The sequence below is a fragment of the Amaranthus tricolor genome, chromosome 9, assembly GCF_026212465.1.
Source record: "Amaranthus tricolor cultivar Red isolate AtriRed21 chromosome 9, ASM2621246v1, whole genome shotgun sequence".
Classification (NCBI taxonomy): domain Eukaryota; kingdom Viridiplantae; phylum Streptophyta; class Magnoliopsida; order Caryophyllales; family Amaranthaceae; genus Amaranthus; species Amaranthus tricolor.
The window spans coordinates 28,886,029-28,913,739 of NC_080055.1; the positions used below are offsets into that span (position 1 = coordinate 28,886,029).

Genomic DNA, 27,711 nt, shown 5'->3' on the forward strand with positions numbered 1-27,711 from the left:
TTTTTCTTTGTACAAGAGGTAAAAATTTTATCACAGTAGATTATAAATTCAAAAGTTAGGATTTAAAAAGTTAAATGTACTCTATATTACCTTTGTTGGTGATTTCAAAAAAGTTATTTCAAATTGACCCTTAATCCTTAATAGCAATTATCTTCTGCAATTTTACATAAACAAAAAACTAGTGCACATAATTAAATAAATCATTTAGCTAATGTCCATTATAATTCAAAAGAACCAAAGAATTATACATCTCCTTTTAATATAAAAAGTCCTGTTTTTCAAATGGATATAACTTTTTCTTGATAACAACAAATGTAGTCACATTCATGAACTCTGCATAAGCATGTAGTCATCTGCCAGTTACAGTAGTAAGTGAAATACCATTAACAGAAGAACGTTCTTGTGAAGAACTAATTCTTAAGGTAAAGCCAGGTTGTTTTGGGCATGGAAGATCTGTAACTTCACTTTCAATCATAGAAACAATCATGCAAATACTTGGTCTATCTTCTGGATATTCCTGCACACACAAAAGTGCTAGTTGTATGCACCTCATTATCTCTTCTTTAAAGCCTGATTTTGATATTTTTGGATCAACAAACGACCAAATGTTGGTCTCTTTCCACAATTTCCATACCTAAAACCAAAGAAATAATCAAGTAAATAGACTATCTTTAACACAATATCATAAACAGAAAGAAACGGCTTAGAAATCGAATCAACCAAAAGTTTAGTTTAAGTTTATGGTTATAGGCCCACAATATGCGGTTCAAACAAGAGTTGGTTGAGAATTAAACTCTTGAACCATATTGTAAAAATGCAATCGGTAACGGAAGTTATGTGGTTATCGTAACGCCTATATATAGTTTGAATCATATCCCTTAATATGGCCCAAAACGCGGTTTTTTTACATTTTTACAATGCGGAAAATATCGCTTGATTTGTTTTGAAAACCTTTACAACGCAGCCGACGGGATGCCATGCGGCCTTGTTTCTACACTTTGCCATGAACCTTTGTTTGTTTCTAAATTTTACACTATATGTAAATGAACCGACTCAACTACAATTTCAAGCTGATTCTTAAATGCTATAAATCACTAATTATTCGGGAGTTCGATACCATCTTGTATATCCTGTCACGCCTTTTCACAAGAGAGCCCTTTAGCTAAAGTTATGAATGCCACAAACTCAACTAAAAACATAAGCTGATAATTTGAAGCTTAGGATATGTTATATACTTAACTATAAGTAATTAGCATATAGGGAAGTAAGATGGCTTACATGAGCCAAGAAGGTCACATTATCCTCTTCAATGAAGCTACTATTCTTTCTACCACTGACAATCTCCAATAGTAGCACTCCAAAACTGAACACATCAGACTTTTCTGAAAAGCGTCCTTCCATTGCATACTCCGGAGACATATAACCACTGCATTATAAGCATGCAAAATCAATAATAAGCTCATCAATTAGAAGGGTAAACTATATTTTTGGTTACTGATGAATCAGGGACTCACTAAGTACCAACAATCCTTCTGGTTTCACTTTGGTCTTGATCAACTCTGAATATCCTTGCCATACCAAAGTCCGATATCTTTGGATTAAGATTGCTATCCAACAAAATATTGCTCGCTTTAAGATCTCTATGAATAATCTTCAATCTCGAATCTCTATGAAGGTAAAGAAGACCTCTGCTTATCCCTTTTATTATATTAAACCGAATCTTCCATTCCATATGGTCCTGAATAGAGGATTCTGAGTGCAAATACAAGGGATCAATATGAAAATTGAAAACCACACAAATTTTCAATATATCAGATAACAGCACGAAGAACACACCGAAAAGGAATGCATCCAAGCTCTTATTTGGCATATACTCGTACACCAATATTTTCTCGTCTCCTTCTACACAACAGCCTAACAGCCTGACGAGATTTCGGTGTTGAAGTTTCGAGATCACAAACACTTCGTTCATAAATTCTTGTACGCCTTGTCCTGATTCTCTTGATAGTCGTTTTACTGCTATTTCTTGTCCACTTTCCAATTTTCCCTACCAAAAGGCCATCCAACAGACTATTGAACCTTACAGCTGATATGATACACCTGATTTGTCTACAAGAAGCCACTAATTTACCTGGTATACTGAACCAAAACCACCTCGACCAAGCTTGTTGCTTTCTGAAAAGTTGTTAGTTGCAACGACCAAATCATCAAAGTTAAACAATGGTAGATCTTGGATTTCAACAGGGCATTCTTCAACCCTTTCCATGCTATTTCTCTGCCTTTCAAACTCCTTGTTTGTACCTGTTTTTCCTGATATAAAAATAGTCATATTTCAATAGGTTCTTTTACTCCAGTGCCATTAAGTGGCTCCTACCTAGGCAGAGTATACGGATAGAATGTGAAAATAACTCCCAGCGAATCTGAAAATAGTTTTTAACAACATTGCATTACCCCAGCATTATCAAATGGCTCATACTGAGCGAGGTTTGGAGGTCAGATATACGTAGTCTTACCCTTGTTAGTGCAACAAAAAAGTTGTTTTCGATTAACTCTCGGTAGCCGCATCAAAAAAATTGAGGAAATCTAGAAATAGTTGCTGCAAAGATAAAATATGTTACCACATTGTGGACTGATCCACCTCCATAGAAAGTAAGGCAATAGGAGTAATACAGCCGTACCCAAAATCACAAAGACTGCAATGAGTTTCCATTTATTACTAGATTCATGGTGAGCAACTACACCTAAACAAAAGCAAATCAGAACCAATAATCAATCTCAGAAACTCAATGAATTGGTTTACCAAATCGACTAATGTGTCGAGCAGGCTAAATGTGTTAGAGTATATAACATATCTTGGTGCCTCAACCATCAGCTTAAGATTTTAATTGAGCGGGTTCTTTGACATGTTATCACAAGCCAGCATGACAAGAGCTCACGGATTCGAATCTCGACCACCCTTCATTTAAAGTGAAGTATTCAGCGGCCTGATTTAAAGTGGAATATCCAGCGGTAGGTATAAGAGTGCATGTCTTGCATCCACACTTCTAGCCAAAGGGCTCTCGTGTGCAGGGCGTGTTAGATTATATAACATATCCTGTGCACCTCAACCATCGGCTGAAGCTTTTGGTTGAGTTGGTTCCTTGACAAAATGGCCACAAATATAAGGAAATCGAAGAATGATCACCTAATTCCGAATGAGCCAAACGAATATAAAGATCAACACCAACATCAGAGAAATTCTGTATGTCTATCAAGCTTCCAGTCCAGATCATACACCCAAAGCCTAAAGAATAAGCATAAGTTAAACAAGAACAATTTACTTGGCATTGTACCCTGCAATGTTCTTCATCAACTGAAAACAACCAAACAGCATTATCTGGAACTTTCATATTACTCAACCTTAAAAACCCATCTTGCCCTCCATTAATACCACATTGCAATCGTGTACTCCGCACACAACCTCTACTCCAATTCCCTGAACTCCATTCTTGCTTATTCCTCGGTTCAAACCCCTTCAAACAACTACATATAGGCATACTATTCGAGTTACAACTCGAAAATTCTCCACACTGTCCGTATATATCACACTCAGATTCTATAGACTGCCATATAAGTGTCCACTCCTCAGCATCATTTATCCAATCCCTTTGTAAAATCAAGCCATCATAACTAAATACATAGTGTTCTGTAACACTTCCACTTACTGAAGAAAATGATAGACTAATTGTGCCACTATCAACATCATTCTCAAGGTGAATACCATCACTAAGTGCATAATAATACATTGCTTGAACACCCATAAATACATGACCATCCCAAGGTCCTGATCGCCAATAAGGACGATCACCATCCCAAATGAAAATCTCCAAAAGGCTACGATGAACAATACCATATGTAAACTGTCCTTTTGAAGGATCTGAAGGACTCTTCCATGAACCAAATAAAGGACTTGAGGTCTTATGTTCATGAAATGTTACCTTCATATGTGGTAACAATGTATCTATAGGATGATCAAAACTTTGCCACATGAAAGTTTTACTAGCATTTGACAGTAAAACAAGGTTTCCAGTATCAAGAAGTTGAATAGAAGAATTTAGCCCACTATAAGATGTTACATTTGTTGACCAAATGCTTCTCTTTTTTTCATCTAAGAGATGAAGATTTCCATCTGATAAAATTTTGAGTATCCCAGAAGAATTCTCAAGTGGGTTTTCTCTGTTGGCTACCCAAATCACTTCCAGTTTACCAGTAAAATCTTTTTTGTTATACCAGATACCAGCATATGATCTGTTAGTTGAGTTAATTGGACTGAAAAAACCAAATTTGAAAAGGCTATTACTGGACAGTAATGTTTCTGGGTATTTAAGAGTATAATAGATTGTTATATTATCTCTAGCTGAACAAAATTCAAAGATACAAACACAAAAAAGAAAGAAAATAAGTGTTTGGGCATAATAAGCCATAGAATAAGCTAAGGAGGAATGAGGTTTTGACAGAATAGAACATTTAAATGATCTGCTTGTACTATAGAAGTATACATTGAATCAACTATTCACTTTGTTCCTTCATGTTGACTCAAATATGTGAAATTTTAATTAATGGGACAAATATCAGCCCAAAGTCACTTTATATGTTCTTCAGGCATATAAAACAGACTTTCACTTTAATTTTAAGTTGTAGCAAATTCAGAAAAACAAAAAAAAAAATATTATAAGAGTGTACTTTTTAAGGTCTATTTGGTTGTTTGTACTAAATCATGACAATAAAAATAATTTATAGTGTAAATTTTCATAAAATGTACCACGTTATTCTCATTGTAATGAAACTTTGATCATAAATAAGAATTTTTTTTCACAATTTTCTATTGCTCCTAATACCACATTTTCATGTGGTGATGCATTAGAATGAATTTTGTGTATAAATGAGATAATTAGAGTAGAACAAGCCTGACTATTTAACTTGTCAACAGATTTTCCTACTAAAATTAAAGTAGATTTTCACCACCATTTCCACTATTTGACACCTAATATCAAATTTGGTAGTCATATCAAACACCCACAATATTATCGGTCACCGCTCAAATCTAAACATATTATTTTCTTCGTAATTTCATTTATTACCACTTGAAGATGTATTATTTAATGAAAATAAAAGAAAAATATTAAGAGAAGTATATATTTTGAGATAAAGTTTTATTAGCATAGATTACTAGTTAGCAAATGGGTTGTGAAGGGCAGAAGAGTTAATGAATTGAAGTCTAAACCACCTGTTAGTTGTTAGGTCTGACTCTAGGCCTCGTATAAAGAACATTGAAGGGATAAGACTAAGTCTAAGCAATTATTATTGATATACTTCACATTAGAAACTCTATATTTTTATACTGGCCAATGGCCATATCTATAATAACTGTTAATAAAGACTCTCAACAAATTTGCAATGTTGACTTCACACAAGCACCCCTTATTATCAGGTTATCATTATTCATTAATAGAATTGTAATTTAAGATCAATCCTTAATCTCGAATCTCTATAAAAGTAAAAAAGAACTATGCCAATCCCTTTGATTATATTGAACCGTTTCTTCCGGTCCAAATGCTCCTCTGAGTGATCTGGGTTTACCAGTGCTTCACATGCAAGGAAGATCCCACATCACTAATATAGTGGGTTAGGTTGTAGACTTGCATATAATATTTGGTGCGTAAAACTCTTAATACCAAATGGTGTTAGGAAAAATTAAACCTCATTAAGTGTGTATGCAAGTCAATACCTATAGATTGTAGGAAAATTTAGATAGAAAAGTAGTAAATTGATTTATTTGGAGAGAGGAAGGTGAGAAAATATGTAAAATGACTATCTTTTTCATTGCCAAAAATTGATTGCATCAATGGGTATTTATAGTGATCAAGTCTTACTTTTTCTCGGAATTTCTATTATAATATCTTAGATTTTTTTTATATTTTAATTCTTTAGTTTGATTATTTTTATGTTTAATATTTTTAAAATCCTAGATTTTTCTAAATTATTTTAACACTCCTCTTAATCTGAAAAATTTTTGAACTCTGAGTTGTCTTCTGAACTTGATAAAGCTATCAGTTGATATGGGTTTTTTGAAAATGTCTGCGAGCTGCTCCCCCGCCTTGCAGAACTGTAGTTCGATCTCTTTCTTGTCTACCAACTCACGAATGTAATGTTGTCGTAGCTCGATGTGTTTTGATTTGCTATGTAACATTGGATTCTTCGTCATTGCTATTGTTGACATGTTGTCGCAGAACATTGTAGTTGGTGTTTCTTACTTATGTTGTAGATCAATCAATATCTTTCTGAGCCAGACTGCTTCACATGTTGCACTTGTTGCTGCAATGTACTTTGCTTCTGCTGATGATAAAGCTATTGTTGCTTGCTTTTTTGATGACCTTGAAACCACCTTCGTTCCAAGCTGAAATATGTACCCGCTTGTGCTTTTTCTATCATCCACGTTTCTAGCCAAAGTCGTTATTGGTGTATCCTATGAGCTTGAAATCTTTTTCAGTCTCGTACATGATCGCATAGCTCTTCGCTCCCTTAATGTATCTGAGAATCCTCTTTGCTGCTGTTAGATGATCCTTGCTTGGTTCTCTCATGAACCTGGATACGATACTGACAGCATTGACTATATCTGGTCTTGTATGTGTGAGATAAAGGAGATAACCGACTAAGCTTCGATACATTGCTCCGTCGACTCTTGGTTTGCTATCGTACTTTGATAACTTTTCGTTGATTACCATTGGTATAGTCAGCAGTTTACACTCACTCATGTTGAATTTTTTGAAAAGGTCTTCTGCGTACTTCTCTTGTGATAGAGATATTCTTCCTGGGCTTTGTTTGATTTGTATACCAAGGAAGTATTTCATTATACCAAGGTCTGTCATCTCGTATTCCTTCATCATAGCCTTTTTTAATTCTTTGATTATTGTTGGATGTGTCCTGTATAGATTGGATCATCCAAGTACAGGCATAAAATGAGAAAGTTGTTAACTTGCATCTTGATTAGTGATGGCCACGGAACGGGTTGCCCGAAACCGAACCGGTCCTGAACCGCTTGAAACCGTCGCATAATCGAAACCGTGAAACCGCCGGAAAAAAGTTGTCGGAACCGTGAAACCGCCGGAAAAACTGCTTGAACCGGACCTAAGAACCGGTCCGGGTGAACCGGACCACAAGTTCCTTGGAACCGAAACCGGGACCGATCCGGGAGAACCGGCCCAACGGTCCATGGAACCGGAACCGGTCCGGGTGAACCGACCCAGCAGTTCTTTGGAACCGTCCGAAAAACAGCCGTTAACTAGCCGTTGTGATTTTTACTATAAATACACATCACTTTCAATCATTTTCATTCACAACTCAATCTCTTCTCCTACTCCATCTACTTACTCTCTCTACTTAATTACTTAATTACGCAATTATTCTCTTAATTACATAATTAGTCTTTTAATTATTTCTTAATTTAGTTAATTACATAATTAGTCTATTAATTATTTATTTATTTCTTAATTCCATTATTATTTCAATATCATCATGTCTTTTTTTTTTGAAGCTTATATGTGTGTAACAACACATTGGATAGATCAAAATTGGATTATTCAAAAAAGAATAATTGCTTTTGAGGTAATGCTCGAAAGACATACGGGTGAAAACATAAAATACAGATTAATAGAGATATGTAAAGAATAGAACTTATTAGATAAGATATTTTGTTGTTCTACCAATAATGCAACCGCCAACATTAAATGCATCGAACTTTTGTATAACGTACGTGCATTAGTTTTATCCTTGGGGTAAGTTATTACACGTACGTTGTTGTGCTCATATAGTAAACTTATCTTGCTAAGCAGGTATAAAACAATTAAGTGATTTATAAAATCCCATTAGAGACATAGTGAAGTGGCTTAGAGTTGGACAAGTAAAGAGAACATATAAGCAATTATCTGACCATTATCAACTAAAAAAAGTGTATTGGTCATAGATACTCCTACACGTTGGGGCTCAACCCACGATTTATTAAAAAACGATTGCTTATCGTCCAGTTATAACACAACTTTATAGTGAGTGTACAGATAGCTATATAAGTGATGACACATGAGAACTAGCTATAGGTGTATAGGAAATATTAGAAGCGTATGACCACACAACTAAGATTTTTTTCATATGCTTACGAACCAAACGTCCACTTAGTAATAAATGAATGTATTACTATTTTTATCATCTTCTTTAACATTTGCATGATGATACTAACACATATTTAAAGCCGATTCTTGCAGATATGATGGAAAAGTGGAAGACATATTTTACTGATTTTCCTTTTATTTATGGAATTGCGATAATTTTAGACCCATGTTTTAAGACAAAAGTCCTTACTAAAGTAATTGGATTTTACTACCAATCATTAGATCGTCCGCCTAGTGATGTACATAATTATGTTGGAACTTGTAAAAAACTTTTAGCAGAACATTATGATTACTATGCTAGTGTATATAACCCAAGTCGCAATACGTCAAGGCATGCTAGCATCTCAGCACGTCCCACTTATTATAATTCCGTAATAGCTAACATAATAAGCCAAGATGATAGTTTTGTAGGATCTTCTTCTTCACCCTCCACTTCCTATTTAGAATTAGATAATTATCTTAAACATCACTTTGAAATTGACCAAGGTAGCTATAATATTTTAGAATGGTGGAAAGAAAAATCTATAAAATTTCTCATATTATCGAGAATTGCAAAGGATATCCTTGCAATTCCTGCTTCTACGATTGCGTCAGAGTCTGCTTTTAGTGCAGGTAGAAGAGTTTTAGACGAAAAGAGATCTCGTCTTGCTTCACATGGTATTCAAATATGTGTTTGCAAGAAAGATTGGGATCAAGCGGAGCTTCGAACACAAAGATTAAAGAACGATGATGATCAAGGCGATGATGATCCATGGATGATGATGGATACATCTACATCATCGTCAGGAGGAGAGTCAGCGGAAGCATCTAACCAACCAGATGATGATGACGAAGACGAATAGGATCAATCGGACAATGATCAATCAACATTCAACAACTACAAATAAAAGGTATGACAAAGAACTACGTGGGCTTTGATTCCTTCTGGATACATAGGCAGCTTAGTATTCCTTCGGGTACTAGGTTCAAGTCCATTTTCTCCCTCTTTTTTTACTAATCATCTTTATCGTTTCTTATTAATTTATTTTTTTCATTCTTTTTAGTAAATATTTTAATAACGATGACAAGCAATGAATTTCGCTAATAATCAAGTAATCATCAAAGGTACGTCCGCATTATTATCGTATTTTTATATTATATTTAAAGAAAAAATAAAAATGGAACCGATGGTCCGACCCGCCTGACCCGCGAGTTGGAACCGCCGGAACCGCCTCATGAACTGCCAAGGAATCGTTTGGAACCACCCGGAACCAGAACGTTCGAATCAGGTTCCAAATGGAACCGGAACCGGGTGGAACTGGAACTGGATGGAACCAGAACGAAACCGGCCCAACCCGGACCGTGGCCATCACTAGTCTTGATGTATAGTGAAGGTTCACTCGGACTCTTGATGAAACCATGCTGGAGAAGATAATTATCGATATTGTTGTTCCACACTCGAGGTGCTTGTTTGAGTCCGTAGAGAGCTTTCGAAGGCAGTATACTTTGTCTTCTTGGCCTTTGATGACGTTTCCCTGCGGCTGCTCGACGTACACTTCTTCTTTGAGTTCTCCATTTAGAAATGCTGATTTGACATCAAGCTGAAAGACTGGTAGTTGATGTTGCTCTGCTAGTGCTAAGACTCTTCTGTTTGTTTCCATGCAGACAACTGGTGCATATGTTTCGTTCAAGTCGATTCCAGGTTGTTGTGCATATCCTTTTGCAACGAGCCTTACTTTGTACTTTTTGATGGAGCCATCATCATTATGCTTCACCTTGTAGACCCACTTGAGTCCGATGACTTCCTTGTCTTATGGCTTATTTATAAGCTCCCATCTTGTAACCATAATGGCGGTTGCCGATCCCGTGTTGATCTTCGGGCTTCTTGATGTTGAGGAGTTGAGCGTGATGTTTGGCTTCCTGAGCTTGGGGATGATCTTGTACTTCCAGGTGTGCTTGGACTCGGAGATGATGGGTTTACTGGTTAGTATGCTCGTCCTCTTCACTTGGATCCCTTGGGAGAGTATCTCCTTCACGAGCTTCAATTTCTTTTTCTTTCCACGTCCATTCAGCTACTTCGTCGAAAATTACATCTCTTGAAATGATTGTCCTTTTTTTTCGTGACTGTATGCAATGAATATGCATATTTCTCCCTTCTCATCGAGCTTTTCCCGATTCTCCTTCAGGATGTCGGCATAAGCTACGCACCCAAGGTGCTCTACTCTTGGCTTTCTCTTGTGCCAAGCTTCATATAGTGTTAGATCCTTAATTGCTTTTGTGGGAGATCTATTGAGGATATATACTGTCGTGTGAACAGTTTCGGCCCAGTATCTTTTGGGTAAATTTTTATCCTGCATCATGTTGCGGGCCATCTCCGCTATAGTGCGATTTTTCCTTTATGCAACACCATTTTGTTGAGGCGTGCATCTTGTTGTAAGTTCTCTTTTAATTCCATGCTTCTTACAGAAGCTGTTGGATTCGTTGCTTGTAAATTCTCTGCCACAATCCATTCTAAAAATCTTAAGAGAATGCCCACTTTGATTTTCTGTGAGGTCTTTGAATTGCATGGAGTAGGAAAAAGTGTCTGATTTTTTTTCCAGGAAATATATCCACATCATGCCGGAGTAGTCACCTACAAATAACAGAAAAAATCTTTTTCCGACAAGAGACGGATTCTTGGTAGGACCCTAAATATCTGCATGAACAAGTTCTAGAGGAGCCTTGGCCCTCCGAGATGCGGTAGGAAATGACAATCTGTGCATAAAGCTAATTTTCTTCAAATGACATTTTTAATGGGAATATTCTATTTGGAGTCATTTCGACAGTTGTTATTATCTAGCCCTTATTTTTATCATAAATTTGACATTTATTGTTCTAACATTTAACGCCTTTTTTAATTAATTTGCCTACACTTAATAAATTTTGTGCAAGCCGGGAAACATAGAAAACTTCATGAATTAATTTTGATGAGCCATTTTTTGTTTTAACGGTGATTATCCCTTTTCCGGCAACATCTTCTTTTTTACCATCGCCAATGGGTGTTTTAACATTTTCGTCAAGAGTGACAAAATAATTTTTATCGCAAAGTCATGTAATTTGAAGAACCACTATCAATATACCATACTCATCTACTATTTCTTGTGCATTTAATGCAGTGTAAAATATTTGCTCTTTGGAATTGTTATTTTCGGAATAGTTTGCTTCTTCTTTTTGTCAGTACCAACAATCTTTTTCAAAGTAATTGTGTTTTTATACCTCTTACATTTATAACGACAATCATTCCCTTGATTTTTAAAATTTCCTCCCCCATGCTATGATTATATGATGTTTCTCTTTTTTATAATTTTTGTTATGACCATTATTTTTTTCACCATTAGAAAATTTTAATTTAACTTGAAAAGTTAATGGTTTTTGGTTAAATCTTTTTAATCTATCTTCATGTGCAAGTAGTGATCCCATTAGTTCGGGATACTTGATTAAGATAAATTTTTCTTAATAACCTCTTCTATTGTCGTGGCAATAATATTATATTTTTGTGGACTATATGAGTGACTATATTATTTTTCGAATCACATTTTCATCTTCTATTTTACCACCATTCGATCTTATTTGATAGACTATATTAGTGACTCGGTCAAAAAATGAATGTATTGTTTCATTTTTTGCCATTAATAAATTATCAAATTCTCTCCATAGAAATTAGAGTTTAAAAAAATTTAAAAAGAATTACCTCTTCGGAGCCTCTGCATTTTGTTTTCAAAATCCTTCAAGCCTTCGTAACTGTTTTTGCGAGCATCATCATTATAAATATTGCCTCGTCGACTCCACAATATAATAGGGACAGGCCATAGTTATCCCTTATCCTATTTTGTTTATATTGTTTTATTTTTGTTTCGTCCCAATATTACTTTTTCCTAGAAACTTTTATAACAATATCTTAGATATTTTTATTTTTTAATTCTTTAGTTTAGATCTTTTTATGTTTAATATTTTAAAAATCCTAAATTTTTCTAGATTATTTTAACATTTATGGATTCGAGCCCACAAATGTCCCATAGCTGTGTCCACACAAGTAGGCTCACATGATGATCATGTGACCCTAAAACTTACAAAAGATGATTAAAGAAACCAAAAGAACAAGGGAAAGATCTAGTGAAGATGATACCTAATTTTGAGCTAGCCAACCTAATGATACCTAAATTACAAATTAAATGTGTTTTGTAATTCTTGTGTAGATAGTTGTATCTCAGTTTAAAAGTTTTTCCTAATGTTTTTGTATAGCCACAAAATCTTATTGGTTATCACTATTAAAGATAAAGTTGCCTACTTGCCTAGAGTTTCCTACACAATAACATTGAAGAATCGTTTTGGAGTCAACAAATATTTTATACGAATATAAATATGTAACTATGAGCAAAGTTTTTGTGTCATATATAACTGTAGTTCTTAACTTGTAGGAATGAAAAATATCAAAAATAAGGTTTAATTATGACTTTACCGTGTTTTGAGACCTCTTCTCTCGATAAACTCTTATTTATGGCACTTCTGATCATCCCTTGAAACCAACCCTACATCTGATTTCTACATCCATTTGACCAGACATCCATTACTTTTGCACCATTTTCAATGTTTAATTGCTCAAACTATCCATGGATTTGACTATTTGCACACAGGCAGTCTCATTTCTGAGTTCTCTCAGTGACCCAAATTATCAAACATATTGTGTGGATTAGGAAACAGCAAATGAAATTCAACCTCTCGAGAGTATCGGTAACTCCTGCTAATCATTTCTCGCGTCCAGTCAATTAACCATCATAGATCATTATTGCTTGTCCGTCCATGTTTCAGAGTCTTCTGCATTTTCACCAGATCGTGTTTGATGATTAACGAAACTCCAAAACATCTACTTCATGAATTCCGCATATAAACTGAAATCTCAGCGTTGAAGTTAGAGTGTTGACACATTGAAATTTGTAAAGCATATATCAAATGTACCAAACAAATGACTTAATTCCGAATTACGCATCTCCATGTTCTTGATTATCATTGTAAGAAGCACATGTTCTTCGAATAAATCCTGTTTGATTTGGTGATGGAAGAATTATAATTTCACTCTAGATCTTGGAAATGTCTTCCTCAATCCCTAATTTCCAAGCCTGAAACCCAATAAGCAACCAAGTCAAGTTTTCGTCCGTAAAATACATGGACAAATCAAGACAACCTGACGTTTAAAGTAGTGGTTGAATCTTAAAATATGTTGTACTATATTTTATCGTTGAGCAAACGGACCATCAATTTTTAAACCCATATTTATCCCTAAAAACTAGCATCTTTCATTTATGATGTATCTAAGTAGAGCATTATCTTATCTTCACAACTTCTTCAAACTCAATGTTAGAATTTAAGAAATTAGTCGGACAAACCTTAATTCAAATAAGAACACTATTTTGATTAAATAACTTGGAGCATACAAATAGTAAAGCTTGTTGTACGTGGAATTGATTCTCTTTTTCCAACTCAAATTTGGAATTGATTACAAATTTATGGGTGTGGTGGGTCATCCGAGCAGGCGGGTTGTACATGCGTGCCAAATGTTATGACGTGCCAATTTCACACAACGTTCTCAGTTTCATGCGCGTAGCCCACGAAGTAAATTCACATTTTATATTGATCCCAAAACATAGTTGTGATCATTTTTAAAAGGGTTTCACAATGCTTCTATGTAGCTAAATTATGTCTACAATCTTGCTCATGATCAAAGAATACACTCAAAAATATGCATTAGTGTTGCTGCTATTTTACAATCTTATTTTACAATTTAAAACTATTTACTATCAAAAGAATATGCAACATGTTAGTGCTCAGTAGGCATGTGCAATGGGCTGTTTGAAGCCCGTATATTTAAGGGTCGTATCATGCCTGGCTGAAACAAACTAAAAATACAGCCCGTTTGACGTCCGTATATTTAAGGGTTGGATTCGGGCCCGACAACCCTTTGCTCAGCAATCAGCCAATCATCGACCAGACACCGAAGTAATTGACACATAATTAACAGAATAAAATTGAGGACTCCGAAGATCTCCATTACAAATTCTTCTATGTGTAAAGGCAGGTTGTTTTGGAAGTGGAAGATGTGCAATTTCACGCTCAATCATGGGAACAACCATGCTCATGCTTGGTCTATCTTCTGGGACGTCTTCTACGCACAATAATCCTACTTGTATGCACCTCAAAATCTCTTCTCTACTATTTGATGATTCAATTGTAGGATCAACCAATGATACAAGTTTGCCCTCATTCCACAATTTCCATGTCTAAAACAATTAAAGTAAGAATTAGAAAGAGCGTTCATAGGCAGGTGTAGTTGTTTTCAAAACGATATAAATTTGTACATTTTAAAATTGCAGGTAGTATTTTAACATCTACTTAAACAGCTAATAACTACTCATACAATTACACTCACAACTACATGCACTTGCATCGAACATACCCATTTTTCAATCTCGAGTAAGCTAAAGATTTATAGCTTTATGGTTTTGGATTATTGTGACTTAAAAAATCATTAAAATCATACGTACTTCTAACTTAAGTCAATTATATATAAACAACTTTTTTTTTATTTTTAAGATAACTTACATGACCTAAAAGGCTCAAAGTCTCTTCATCCTTGAAGCTACTATTTCTTCTCCCACTTATGATCTCTAGCAACAACACTCCAAAGCTGAACACATCTGACTTCTCTGAAAACACACCTTCCATTGCATATTCCGGAGACATATAACCACTGCATTTTTAATGAGAAGAATGAAAATACCTGAGTCTACGATCAAGTAATTAACCGTTTGTTCGTATGAGTATATACGAGAAACAAGTGACTAGCTAGCATGAACTTACTAGGTGCCAACAATCCTTCTTGTGTTATCTTGGTCTTGGTTGCCTCCGAATATCTTAGCCATTCCAAAGTCAGATATCTTCGGGTTGAGATTGTCATCCAACAAGATGTTACCTGATTTAAGATCTCTATGAATAATCCGTAATCTAGAATCTCTGTGAAGGTAAAGAAGGCCTCTGCTTATCCCTAGGATTATGTTGAAGCGCTTGTTCCAATCCAAATGTTTTCGTTCAATGGGATCTGAGTTAGTATAACATAATTCGCCAGTTAATTCACTTTTAAAATTCGCAATTCACTCAAAATGATCCTAAAATAACCCAAAACTAACTTTGTAAGGAGATTAGTGAATCATGTGATAGAGATCTGGGTGTCAGATTAGTAACATAAACAACTAGTAGAATGCAAATAGGTTAAAATAAGATTAGAATGCCATCAAAAACTGTAATACATACTGAAGAGGAATGCATCCAAGCTCTTATTTGACAGGTATTCATACACCAAAAGTTTTTCTTCTCCTTCTACACAACAACCCAACAGTCTGACCAGATTTCTATGTTGAAGTTTTGAGATCACATCAACTTCATTCATAAACTCCTGCAGGCCTTGTACTGATGCTCTTGACAGTCTTTTTACTGCTATCTCTTGTCCATCCTCAAGCTTTCCCTGTCAAAGCCCATTCCATCTTCAGACTAATTGTTATTCTCACAGTTTGAATTTTATTATTTGGTTATCTATATTGACATCGCGTTTTTCTTATTTACGTGAAGTTGCAAATGATGTATACCGTTATAGGTCAATATATAAACCTTCTTTGTTATTTGAAGAAATTTGCATACATCTAGACCTACCGTCAAAACGGTTGATCAGACGGGTTGTGGGTTTGCTCACTTTCGGTCAGGTTACTTTCGGGTGGGGTTGGATTTGAATCATGGTCGTATCAAATATATAATAAGTTTTATTTTTTAAGAAAATATTTTCTTATAAAAAATATACCTATATTAAGTCTACAGTAGAGATATGATGACTTAAAAATATAAAAATTGACCGAAAATATTGTGAATCTCAAAAATAATGATGTAGAACTAAAAATAATGGCATGAAAATAACGAGTAAAAATGGTCGGGTTCGAGTTTTGGTTAGGTTTAACCTAGTTTTTTAGGTACTTTCTAATCTAATCATTTTCGAACCATGTGTCAAAAAATTTAAGTTATGACCCACTAATTTAAAGTCGGATCAAATTTGATAGGTGTACATACACCCGATTGATCTCTTAAATCCTGCATAAGTGTGACTCACTTAATTATAATTGGGATAATGGATTGTCGTATTGGGAGTACTATTTAATACCAAATTCTTTTTAGTGAAAAGCTAGTAATTTAATATAAAAAGAAAGTTAGTAATTACCTTGTACACTGAACCAAAACCACCTTGACCAAGCTTATTGATTTCACAAAATTCATTTGTTCCAACCATCAAATCCTCAAGTTTAAACAATGGTAAATCTTGGTACTCTGCTTGACCAGCTCCAGACCCAACCATGTGTTCATGGGATTTATTATTCTTGAAACCGAACTTTGTAGTAGTCTTTGCTGCTATAACATTAGCCATAGTAAAATGTCTGTGTTGTACGACAACACATTCTCTGTCTCTTTAAATTTACACCATTTAAATTAAATGTGGAATAATTTTTGAATCATAGTGCAAATTCAATGGAATAATTTTTGAATCATGGTGCAAATTCAATGAACAGAGAAAGTATATGTTTGCGGATAATGCAAATACTTAAAAAGTTAAGATATGTTACCATTTGGTTTATTCTTCCACCTCCAAAGAAAGTAGAGGATGAGAACTAATGACATTGTACCCAAAATTGTTATGACTGCAACAATTGATTTCCATTTACTACTTTCACCTAGTAAGCATAAGCAAATTGATATTATTATCATCAAATCTTATATATAGTTCATTAGCAAACGGAGAAGATTTTAAATGGTTTACGCTAAATGAGTCTTGCTCGTTTAAGCCTGTTTTTATGTTCACTAAGCATGCTTGACCCGACTTTTTTCTGAACCTAGTATGGGTCACATGGATATATACTTATCTTCAAATTACAATAGCAGCAATATTATATTACCTTAATGCCCTTAAGTGGCTTGGGATCGAATGTACATTGTTGGGATGGTTTATCCAACATCGATGAATTAAGATGATATGAACACTTTATAAGTTATTGGATTTTTCCTATAATAATGTGTGCATTCATAATAATTTCAGCCTAACTTAACATACACACTCTAACCCTTATTAAAGATAGCAAAGAGATTGTTTCCAATTCCAACTGATCCCTAATAGTAGACATTATGTACAACTTCACATAAATAAAAAGTGAACGACATTTGCCTTCTTCCATAACAAGTGAATTGTGGATGATTCTTATCACCAAGAACTACAGTTGTTCATTCGGATCATCAGGTCAATTTCCAGTCAGATTTTTCGGGTCGATTCAAAATCAAATCTTGTTTCCACATTGGTTTTTACATAATTACATTCTCATTTTTACGTCGGTTAAATCGGGTTCAATTATAAGGTCGGGTGAATGTCGGATAACTAGTTTTATTTTTTAACGCCTCCACCAAATAGCAAGCATAGCAAGAAAATAAGCATAGCAAGAATGATCACCTAGTTCTGAATAAGCCACCCGAATATAAAGATCAACACCAACTTCATAGAACTCCTGTATGTCAATCAAGCTTCCACTCCAAATCATGCACCCAAAACCTGTATAATAAGCATAAGCCAAACAAGAACAATCTGCTAGACACTTAGTCCTACAATCCTCCCTATCGTCCGAATCGAGCCACACAGCATTATCAGGCACTTTCATATTCTCCAACACATAAAACCCATCTGATTTCCCTCCTGTACTGCCACATTGCACAGGTGTTCTGCGCAAGCACCCCTTACTCCAATCCCCTGCCCTCCATTCTTGCCTATTCCTCGGCTCAAACCCCCTCAAACAACTACAGATAGGCCTCGTTTTCGAGTCACAAAACCCGAATTCTCCACACTTACCAAACACATCACAATCATATTCAATAGACTGCCATTCAGTAACCCAATTCCTACCCTCATCATCCCAATCTTTTAAGGCCATCATGCCTTCATAAGTCACTACATAATGCTCGAAAACTCGCTGGCTAGCTGAAGAAAATGAAAGACTAATACTCCCTTGATTATCACTTTGTAGATGAAATCCTGCATCCTGTGCTGAATAATACAGAGCTTTTACACCCAAAAACAGATTCCCATTCCAAGGTCCTGATCTCCAATAGGGTCGATCACCATCCCAGATATAAAATTCCGACAGATTTCGCTTATAAATACCAGCACTAAACCGCCCATTAGATGGATTTGAAGCGCTCATCCATGACACAAGATTCGATATTTTCGAGCTTGAATTCGCATCAAAATCGAGTTTCATATGCAGTAACAATGTATCTGTAGAATGATCGAAACTCTGCCATATTATATCCCCGGAAAACCCACTATTATTTGACAGTAAAACAAGGTTTCCTGTATCTAAAAGCTGAAGAACAGGCTGAATTACGTCATTCTTAGATGTTATATTTGTTGACCAAATGCTCTTATTTGTTCCATCCATAAGATGAAGATTGCCATCCTGAATAAGGGTTAGTACCCCAGAAGAATTATGATCAAGTGGGTTGTTTCTATTGGCTACCCAAACTACTTCTAATGAATTACCTGCATTTTTATTGTACCAGATTCCAAGATACCGATTGGTGGAGTTAATGGGGCTGAAAAACCCTAATTTGAAAATGGATTTAGTAGACTCTAGGGTTTCTGGGTCTTTAAGGATCTGATTAATTGTAAGATTTCCTTGAGATGAACTAAACTTAGAGTAACAAAACAAAGGTAGTAAGAGTAGAAGGGTTTTGATAAAATAAGACATGAATTGATATTGATATTAATATCTACTTCTAAACAATGAGGTATGACTGTCTATGAGATGATCTTATTATTATTCAACACATTAACCAAAACTTTGGTCTTCACTTAAGAATTATTATGGAGTATTATTAATGTATTATTGGTTTAGTCAGCTCGGACGATTAACATTCATAGAGACGCAAAGTTTGAAATTTAATCCTATTATATACTCATTATTTTTTCAATTGCGTGTTTTCGTGGTTGACTTTGCAATCCATATTTCTTATACATAGAAATGATCTCTTCGTTTAAAATTAGGATGGTCTTAAAAAATATGGAGTAAGTTTTTCGGTAAATATTAAGAGTACTGTAAGTTGGTATTTAAATTATTGTAAGTATTTAAGTATTTACTCGATGGGCATCAAGTATATTGTAAGTAGGCATAAAGGATAATATAAGTACGTATGAAGGATACAGTAAGTGGACATTAAGGTTTAATGAGAAAGAGACGATCTCTCAAGAGATCGGCTGTTTCTTTTATTCAGCAACATCATAATGTTTGATGTTAATTTTCTTACAACACTATGGTTTTGGGGAAAAATAAACCTCGAAAGTGTGTACGCAAGTCAATATTTATTATTTATGGGTTTTTGGACACGAATTTATGGGTAACTTGTGGGTGTGCTCACACAAATGGACCTACAAAATGATTATTTGAGAGTTGTCACAACCTAACATCTATTTAAAATTATGTTTAATCATTTTTAATCAATAAAAAGAAAAAAAAACTTGTAAAATCCAAATTAATAAAAGGAAGTCACATTCAAACGTGTATAATTACACTTGAATATGGTGATTATAACCAAAAATAATGGGTAGATAGTGGAGCTTTCAAACTCGTCCCGTCTAGGGTTTTGGTTCAGGTTCATTTTGGATTACAAGTTAGATTATGTCGAGTTCAGATCAATTTAATAAGTTGTAGAGTTTTAAATAATTATCTTTTATCTTTTTTAAAAATATAAATAATAATTTTTTTTTTGTTATAGAATATATTTTATTATAAACAACTAATATATTAATGTTAGGATACGGTTACAATAAAGAAATATTGACTTAAATTTTATAATTGACTAAAAATGTAGTGGGTCCAACTAAAACTATATCGTGGAACTAAACAAGGGGTCAACATAATCGGCTTTGAGTTTCAGTCGAATTGACTCTTGTTCAGTATTTTTGAGTCGGGTTATTTTCAGATTTACTAATTTTCGATTATATTATGGGTCAATCGTGGGTCAAGTCAAAATTTAACATGTATAGTACTTAGAGGTGTTTATTCGGGTGATCGAGTCGGTTTCAGATGGGTGTCATTCGGTTCAGTTGTATTTCGGATCGATTATTTTTCGGATGCGTGTTACGGCGGGTCACACTTGGGTCAGGTCGGTTAGTCACGGTTCAGTTGAAGATCGGTTATTTGAGCTATCGGGTTAGCATCGGTTCGGTGTCGGTTGAAGTTCGCGTCGAGTAGTCAATCGATTTCGGACTGTCATCGGTTAATAATTGGTTCGGTTTTACCGGGTACAGATCGGGTTCGGGTATTATTTTCCAGTAGAATTCGGCTACGAATTAATAATTACTATAGATCGAGTCAATATCAGATTAAGTTGTTAGACATTTTTTAATTGATGATAAGATTCCCCTTAGTTAAGGCAAAATAGTTAAAATGCAAATCAATTAGTGATTATTTCTTTGTTACTTTTACTTGTTTGACTGTAAGTTAAAATTAAAGTTTTATCATTTTTCATTTAAATTGATTAAAAATAGTTAAATAAACATTGACCATTGATTATTAACTCTAAATATATGAAACCATGTATGTATAAAATTTAATTTATTAAAATTTCTATTACTTTATTAGATTAACTAATAAGATGATTCAATATGAGTCAATCATACCTCTATGTTAAAAATTGGTTCAGGTTTATAGCATTTCGATTAAAAATTCGTTCGGGTTAAGTCGGTTTTAGCCGGATCAAGTTCGGTTTTGAGCATGATTCGGATCGGGTATGACTCAGGTCGGTCAATATTAGATTCGGGTAATCTCGGTTAACGGTTATATGTCGGTTATAAAAATCGGTTGTATTTCGATTTTACGATTTTCGGTCGTAAATTGGTTCAGGCGCAACTTCAGTTCAGATAATGTCGGTTTGATAAACCTAAAAAAGAAACATATTTTCGGATCGGTTAACTTTCGATTCGGATTTTCAAATCGGGTTACATTTGAACAGTTATTAGTACTATACAAGATAATAAAAGCAGTTATACAAGAACACAACGTCAAAAGAATTTGTCATTTGCCTATCACTGAATTTGGTGATTATAACTGAAAAAGATGTGTAGGGGGAAGCTCGGAATTGGTTTCCTTGCAATTTCTCAAACATATGGCGTACATGTCATCCTTCTTTGAGTTAGGTTCCTACCAAATCAAGAAAAAATCTGGATACTACTTCCATTTTAAATTTTGAATTTTTATAAATTATGTCAAAATAAATCAAACTCTCAAAAAATTTTAGAGCCACTAAAATAATAATTTTCAAATACGGTTATTTAGGGTCCGCGAGTTTTATCAGCAAAAACAAAGCTAATAGAACTATTGACACTAATCGATAGGTCTATTTATACTAATATTGGTGTTTAAAACAGATTTGATGATCGATCAGTCTTTAAAAATGATTTATATATAAAAAATAATATAAAAACAAAATTTAATTTCAAACCGACGCAAAATACCTAACTCGAAATTAACCCGATGACTCCAATGATCACCTATACTAAAAAGTAATCATATTATGCATACAATAGATTGATTCGCTGACTTTAGCAACTCCTGAATAGACAGCTTTTGCAATTGATGTAAAGAGTAAAATCGTGTTAAAAAATTTAGGGGCTATCTGCAAAATTTTTATTTTGCGCCTTATTTATATTGAATATATTTATTTTATTAATAAAGTTAATATATATTTTATTAACTTTTTCATATAGCGGGAAAATAGAGGGGCATATGTGGTCGATCATCTCGCATACTCTCAAAGACCTTATAAATTTAAAAGACCACAATATAGGATTGTCACCTAGAAAAACATAGTAATTAACTATCAAATATAGCAATAGGTAAGGAATTCATATTTTATTTTATATTATAATTTTTTAACTACTTTCCTTAATTCTTAGGGTGATCACGATTTTTATTTTTTTAAAAAAACATTATTATGTTTGAGAAAATTACGCAAAGTTAACAAAAATACTTATCTTTTGTCTATTATGTGGATAAGTTAAAAAATCATCATATAAATTAAAAAATATATGTCTATCATATTAAAAAAATTAATATTTTAAGATTACCATGTAAAAATTTTCTTAATTTTTCGCTATCACTTTTTAAATTTTTGTGACCCCAATCCCTATGTAAGTTTCCACCTACTAATCAATTGTACCCTCCAAGATGTAATGCTGCCAAATTTAGGAAGAAACTCGCGGATTGCAACAAATAATTATTATCCTTTTTCTGCTGATCACATACTTCTTTCTTTCCATGAATTGAAGTTGTACTTGATTATTTTTATTGATTATGAGGATGTTTAGTTTGCGGAGAAATTTTTTCTAGAAAATTAGTTTTTAATGAAAATTATTTTTCATTGGAAAAATGAGGAAAATAAAGATTTTTACTTGGTTTATTCGACTCTCCTTGCCCTCTCTATAGAGGGGCACGGATATAATGTGTCCGCTATTTTCTTCCTCTGGATCTTAACTTATGTGAGATACTGAATTGTTAACTATGACTTGGTATGTTCGAACGGTTGTGACAGTAGTGCGGGTGGAGAAAAATTAATTTTCTTTCATTTTTGAGGAAAATGTTTTAAAGCATAAAAAACTATTTTCCACCCAAATTTTTGCTTTTATCTTTTTTATCAAACCAAACAACAAAAGAATTTTGGTCAAAAAACACCCTATAGGTAAAAATGTTTATAAATATATTTGGAGCAACTTGAAATTGACCGTATTTCTTTAACCCTCTCTCTTGAAGAGTACGGGTATAGATTGTCCGTTATATTTTTTTTATTTAGACCATATTTTTAAGCGAATATTGGTTTGATGATGATGATTTAACTTGAAAGAGTAATATAGGGCAAAATGCATGCTCACTACAATTTTGTGTATGGGCTGTAGACGACCACGTTGGATACTTCTAATGTCTGCATGGCAGGACTGATGGCTTCTATTAGTCTATAACGTGGTTAGCTAGCTAGGATTTGTAAGATGATGGCAACAAAAGCATTAGTATCATGCGCATTTGGGGTTTGGACTTTGGACCATTCATACATGAAAGGGATACAACCTACTTTACCTCAATATGCATGCAACAACAATTGAAGGCGAGTTTCGGTTAAAAAATCAGACTATAATTATTTAAAAGGTCAAAATTAATATATAAAAATTCATTGTAACAGTTATTATCATAAAGTGAAATTTAAAAATTTAAGAGGAGATTATATTGTGGCCATCCCCACCACCTCTCTATATCCTCCCATGGCCTATGCACAAATTATTAGGTTTCAACCAAAAACTAAGTAAAATCGTGAAGCTTACTCCACCGTACTCCTGTTTAGTTGAAACAACTACCTAATTATGTTTCTTAATCTTTTATTTTAGTTTTAAACAAATTAAAAGTTACACTCACTATTTTTGGACTAAAACTAATTCGAAAAAAAATCTAATTAAAATACGAATTATATATACATCAAAAAATAGAATCATATTAAATTAAGGAAAATTTACCTAAAATAATCCAACCTATTCACGATTTTCCTACAATAATCCCAATTATCGATTAACCATGAATAATCCGAACTTAGGAGGGTCTTTGCCTTGGGTACACCCGGGTGACCTGCTACCCATTGTAGCAAGTCATTTTGAATATAAAAAAAAAAGATAAATATTTTAAAAAATGGAAAATTTACCCAGAATAATCCAATCTATTTACGATTTTCCTACAATAATCCCAATTATTGGCTAAATGCCAGAAAATTACCTGTTGCACTGGTAAAAACAAGAGCAACAACAGCACAGGTTAAGTGAGTCAATAGTTGGGATTATTCATGGTTAATCGATAATTGGGATTATTGTAGGAAAATCGTGAATAAGTTGGATTATTCTGGGTAAATTTTCCTTAAATTAATTAACTACCAACAATTTTATTAATAACATATATCATCCAACTTAATTCCTAGTACAAATTACAAAACAATGCAATCAAATAATTAATGATATATATTACTTGCTAACAATATTAATACTAAAAAAAATAGAATATAATTTTAGGTTAGTCTAATAATTAAAAACTTTTTTCATTTTTTTAATAAGGGTACGAAAAAATTTTATTACCCGTAAGATTTTTCTAGCCAAACCCCAAATGAAAAAAACTAGATAGCAACCAAAAAAGGCTCAACTTGAACAAAAATAAAACTAAATTTAATGAAGAATTACACTCAATTAGCAAGAGCATGTTGAAGCCACCTTCTAGAACTTTCCATTAAACCAGGACTTAACCTAAACATTAAAACACAAAATTCCATTTGATTCAAACAACCATCTTTATCAACATCTCCTTCCTTCAACATTTCTTTAACTTCTTCATCATTCATACCTTTTAACCCTAAAACTCCCAAATTCTTCTTCAAGCTCTCAAATGTGATCAACCCTTTTTTTTCATCCATTAGTAGTCTAAACCCATTACATAATTCCTTCATAAACCCTTCTTCACCAAGCTTTTCCACCATTGTTGGTAAGAAATCTTCGAAAACAACTCCATTGTTGCCAATTATGTTGCTTTGACTTGCCGCCATGAAAATAAAGTCAAGCTTAGCTTGATGATATTGTATGGTTATGTTATGGAGTTATGGTAGTTTTACAGGTTGGTGTGTGTTGGGTATGATTTGTGAGTTTTGGGTTTATTTATAGAGGAAGAATTGGACGAAAGTTAATAAGACAAAAAAGTATATAAGTTCCATGAATGTAAATTCGGGTATATGGAGATGATGTTCCGGGTGTCATTAGTTTATACAGTCAATAATTATCTTTGTTTCAAATTTACATCAAATTTAAAGACCCCTTAAAAGAAGACTTTATTAAATGGCGATGTGATATATATTAGTGTTAGATTTCCTTTAAAATGATCGAGATTTTTTTTATATAGAAATTTATATGATTAAAATTATTATGTATATTTGATCAATTATTATTCTATTGTAGATGTCATATGATATTTTAAATTTTAATCAATGAATTATTAGGTTCCTTAAAAAGTCATAGTTTGAGTGTTATTTGAAAAATTATATCCTATTAATATTTGTATTGAATTGTGTAAAATATATAAAATTTGTTTGATAACTATATGATTGTTGGTCGGAGCTTTAATCTAGTTAATCAACTTAAGGTATTTTTGTTAGAGTATATAACATATTATGGGGCCTCAATCATCATTTTAAGCTTTTGGTTGAGTTGGTTCTTTGATATGGTATCAGAGTTAACATGATAAGGGGTCACGGGTTTGAATCTCAACCACCCATCATTTAAAGTGGAATATTTACCACTAGGTATGAGGAGGGCCTGTGCTGCATCCACACTACTAGCCCAAAGGGCTCTCATGTGAGGAAGCGTGTTAGAGTATATAACATATCTTAGAGCCTCAACTATCAACTTAAACTTTTGGTTGAATTGATTACTTGATAGTATTGGTTAATTTACTAATTGTTGAAAACTTAAAACAACTCAATAAGCCAATTGATGGTTGATGAAAAATTGTTTGTTCACTGCTTGTTGATGAAAATGGGTTAGGTTGGGTCGAATTTAAATAAAAATAAAACTGTCTTAGATGAGATGGGAATCAAGCCAAAAATAACTATAAAAAGGTTTGTATAGAGCTTAATTTTTAAATGTAAATAAATAGTTGGTTTAAAGCACGATGCAATTAAAATCCATATATTTGAGGATTAAATTGGGGTCACCAATGGCCTCTCAACCCATCACACAACTCAAGCTGCTATTTAGAAAAGTGGATTGAAAAGCTCTTAATAGTAAATTTTTTAATTTGACTACAAAAGTCAGCTATATTAGCTCACATATAAATTATCTAAAATATTTTTTTTTCAAAATTGAAATTGAAAACGTCAATCAAAAATTTAATTATGAAAGTGGTTCAAAATAACAAGTAAAACAATGGAGTTGCCTTGCCTTGGTTGCTTAGCACACATGCATATAATAATAATATTTTTAGAGTATTGGAAGTTGATTCGATGTTGGACAAATGATTAAGTAAGGTAAAGACATAGTTTTGGTTGTATTCTAGTAAGGTTGCTTTCCTCGAAATTGCACTTTAGTGTGTATGTCATATATTTTTATAGGTTTATTGCAGTTTCCTTTTGAGCTTTTCCTTGTGAATTTATGTTGTTTGGAAGGGAATAAATCAATGAATGGAAGGAAATTACAAATTATGCTACTTCTTCGACATTTCTTTTGCTTTTTTTTATTTCCCTTTCTTCATGACAATATAAGACTATGTATGTAACACACATACTTAATACCTAATACTTAATTACAGTGACTTGTTCGACTATTTTATTTTATTAACTGGTTAAAATAGGTGATTTTAAAAACGTTGCTATAAGCAATTTATGCCAATATAATTTATTCATAATAAGTTATTTCAACCAATTAATTTATAGAACATTAGCATAAAATAGTTTGACCATTCAACTATTTAACTATGTCAAAATAAGTTAAAAGTGTTAAATAAACTATTTTTTTTTATCTATTTCTATGGTTAAATTATTGTTTGATGTTATTTGGATTTTGGATATATATTCGATACTTTTTCTCAAACTGCTATCAACAAGTTTAATCATACTATACGTTTGCAAACACAAATAAGATAATGGGCTAATTTCCGTCTCATCGTAAAACGATCTCCTAAAAGACGAGCTATTGTAATTAAAGCATAAAGCTATCAAATGATGTTGATTGCACGCAGATTTTATAATATTTTATTTTAAAACCAATTTGTAATATATTAGTTAATCCCTCTTTAATTCGTAGATGTGAGATCACATGTGGGTTATGTGGTTATTTTCTAACACTCCTCGTATATATATGAGTCCTTTTTAAATTGGGCATGAACATCATTCTTTTCTAACCCACAAGTTAAATGTGGAAGACCGCTTTTGTTTTGATTAAAATTCATCAGTTCTAATACCAAGAAAAATTTGTTATTGGACTTGTAAACAACAAGATCCCCACTACAAAAGAATTAGACTAAATCTGAGGTTATTTTACAACAATTTGTGATTGATAATAGGAGTAACCCATAAATGGATCAATTTACTTGAGCCTTCATCATCATCATCCTACCCAGTGTATCCCACTTATAGAAAAACTATGGACAGGGTCTGGGGAGGGAAGAACGGCGGCAACTCATACCTATAAAGGAGAGCGCGGTCAAAAGAGTCCCCCCGCTCGAGAGAGATAAGGTGACGTAGCTACACGGGAAAGATAAAATGAATGCATATAGATAAAATAAATTAGTAAAACAGAAACTATAAAAAAAAAAAAAGAAAACAAAAAACTAATAAAGAAACA

The 27,711-nt window shown here is 33.4% G+C and overlaps 2 protein-coding genes across 2 annotated transcripts; both read right to left on the bottom strand.

Annotated features, from left to right (window-relative positions):
* Positions 1-175: 175 nt before the first annotated feature.
* Positions 176-19,174, bottom strand: LOC130823471 (uncharacterized). Its single transcript, XM_057688088.1, has 24 exons — positions 17,755-19,174; positions 16,880-16,987; positions 16,480-16,667; positions 15,528-15,738; positions 15,078-15,315; positions 14,820-14,967; positions 14,201-14,497; positions 13,013-13,086; positions 11,914-12,005; positions 10,648-10,815; positions 10,316-10,560; positions 10,028-10,255; positions 9,642-9,925; positions 6,538-6,963; positions 6,294-6,479; positions 6,030-6,218; positions 5,548-5,624; positions 3,185-4,546; positions 2,619-2,741; positions 2,132-2,310; positions 1,837-2,047; positions 1,515-1,752; positions 1,279-1,426; positions 176-634 (listed from the first exon to the last, which is right to left on the bottom strand). Exons 1-24 carry the CDS (start codon positions 19,043-19,045, stop codon positions 350-352), a joined length of 6,996 nt encoding a protein of 2,331 aa, XP_057544071.1. The 5' UTR covers positions 19,046-19,174; the 3' UTR covers positions 176-349.
* Positions 19,175-23,657: 4,483 nt separating this feature from the next.
* Positions 23,658-24,996, bottom strand: LOC130823513 (calcium-binding protein KRP1-like). The gene has a single exon (XM_057688145.1). The coding sequence runs from the start codon at positions 24,921-24,923 to the stop codon at positions 24,567-24,569; it is 357 nt and encodes a 118-aa protein (XP_057544128.1). The 5' UTR covers positions 24,924-24,996; the 3' UTR covers positions 23,658-24,566.
* Positions 24,997-27,711: the final 2,715 nt, after the last annotated feature.

Coding starts and splice junctions, on each gene's coding strand:
- LOC130823471 (XM_057688088.1), bottom strand. CDS start 19,045: ATGTCTTATTTTATCAAAACCCTTCTACTCTTACTACCTTTGTTTTGT. Junction 10,256..10,315: donor GAGAAATATGCATATTCATT/GCATACAGTCAC, acceptor TCGACGAAGTAG/CTGAATGGACGTGGAAAGAA. Junction 635..1,278: donor ATGTGACCTTCTTGGCTCAT/GTAAGCCATCTT, acceptor CTTTGGTTTTAG/GTATGGAAATTGTGGAAAGA.
- LOC130823513 (XM_057688145.1), bottom strand. CDS start 24,923: ATGGCGGCAAGTCAAAGCAACATAATTGGCAACAATGGAGTTGTTTTC.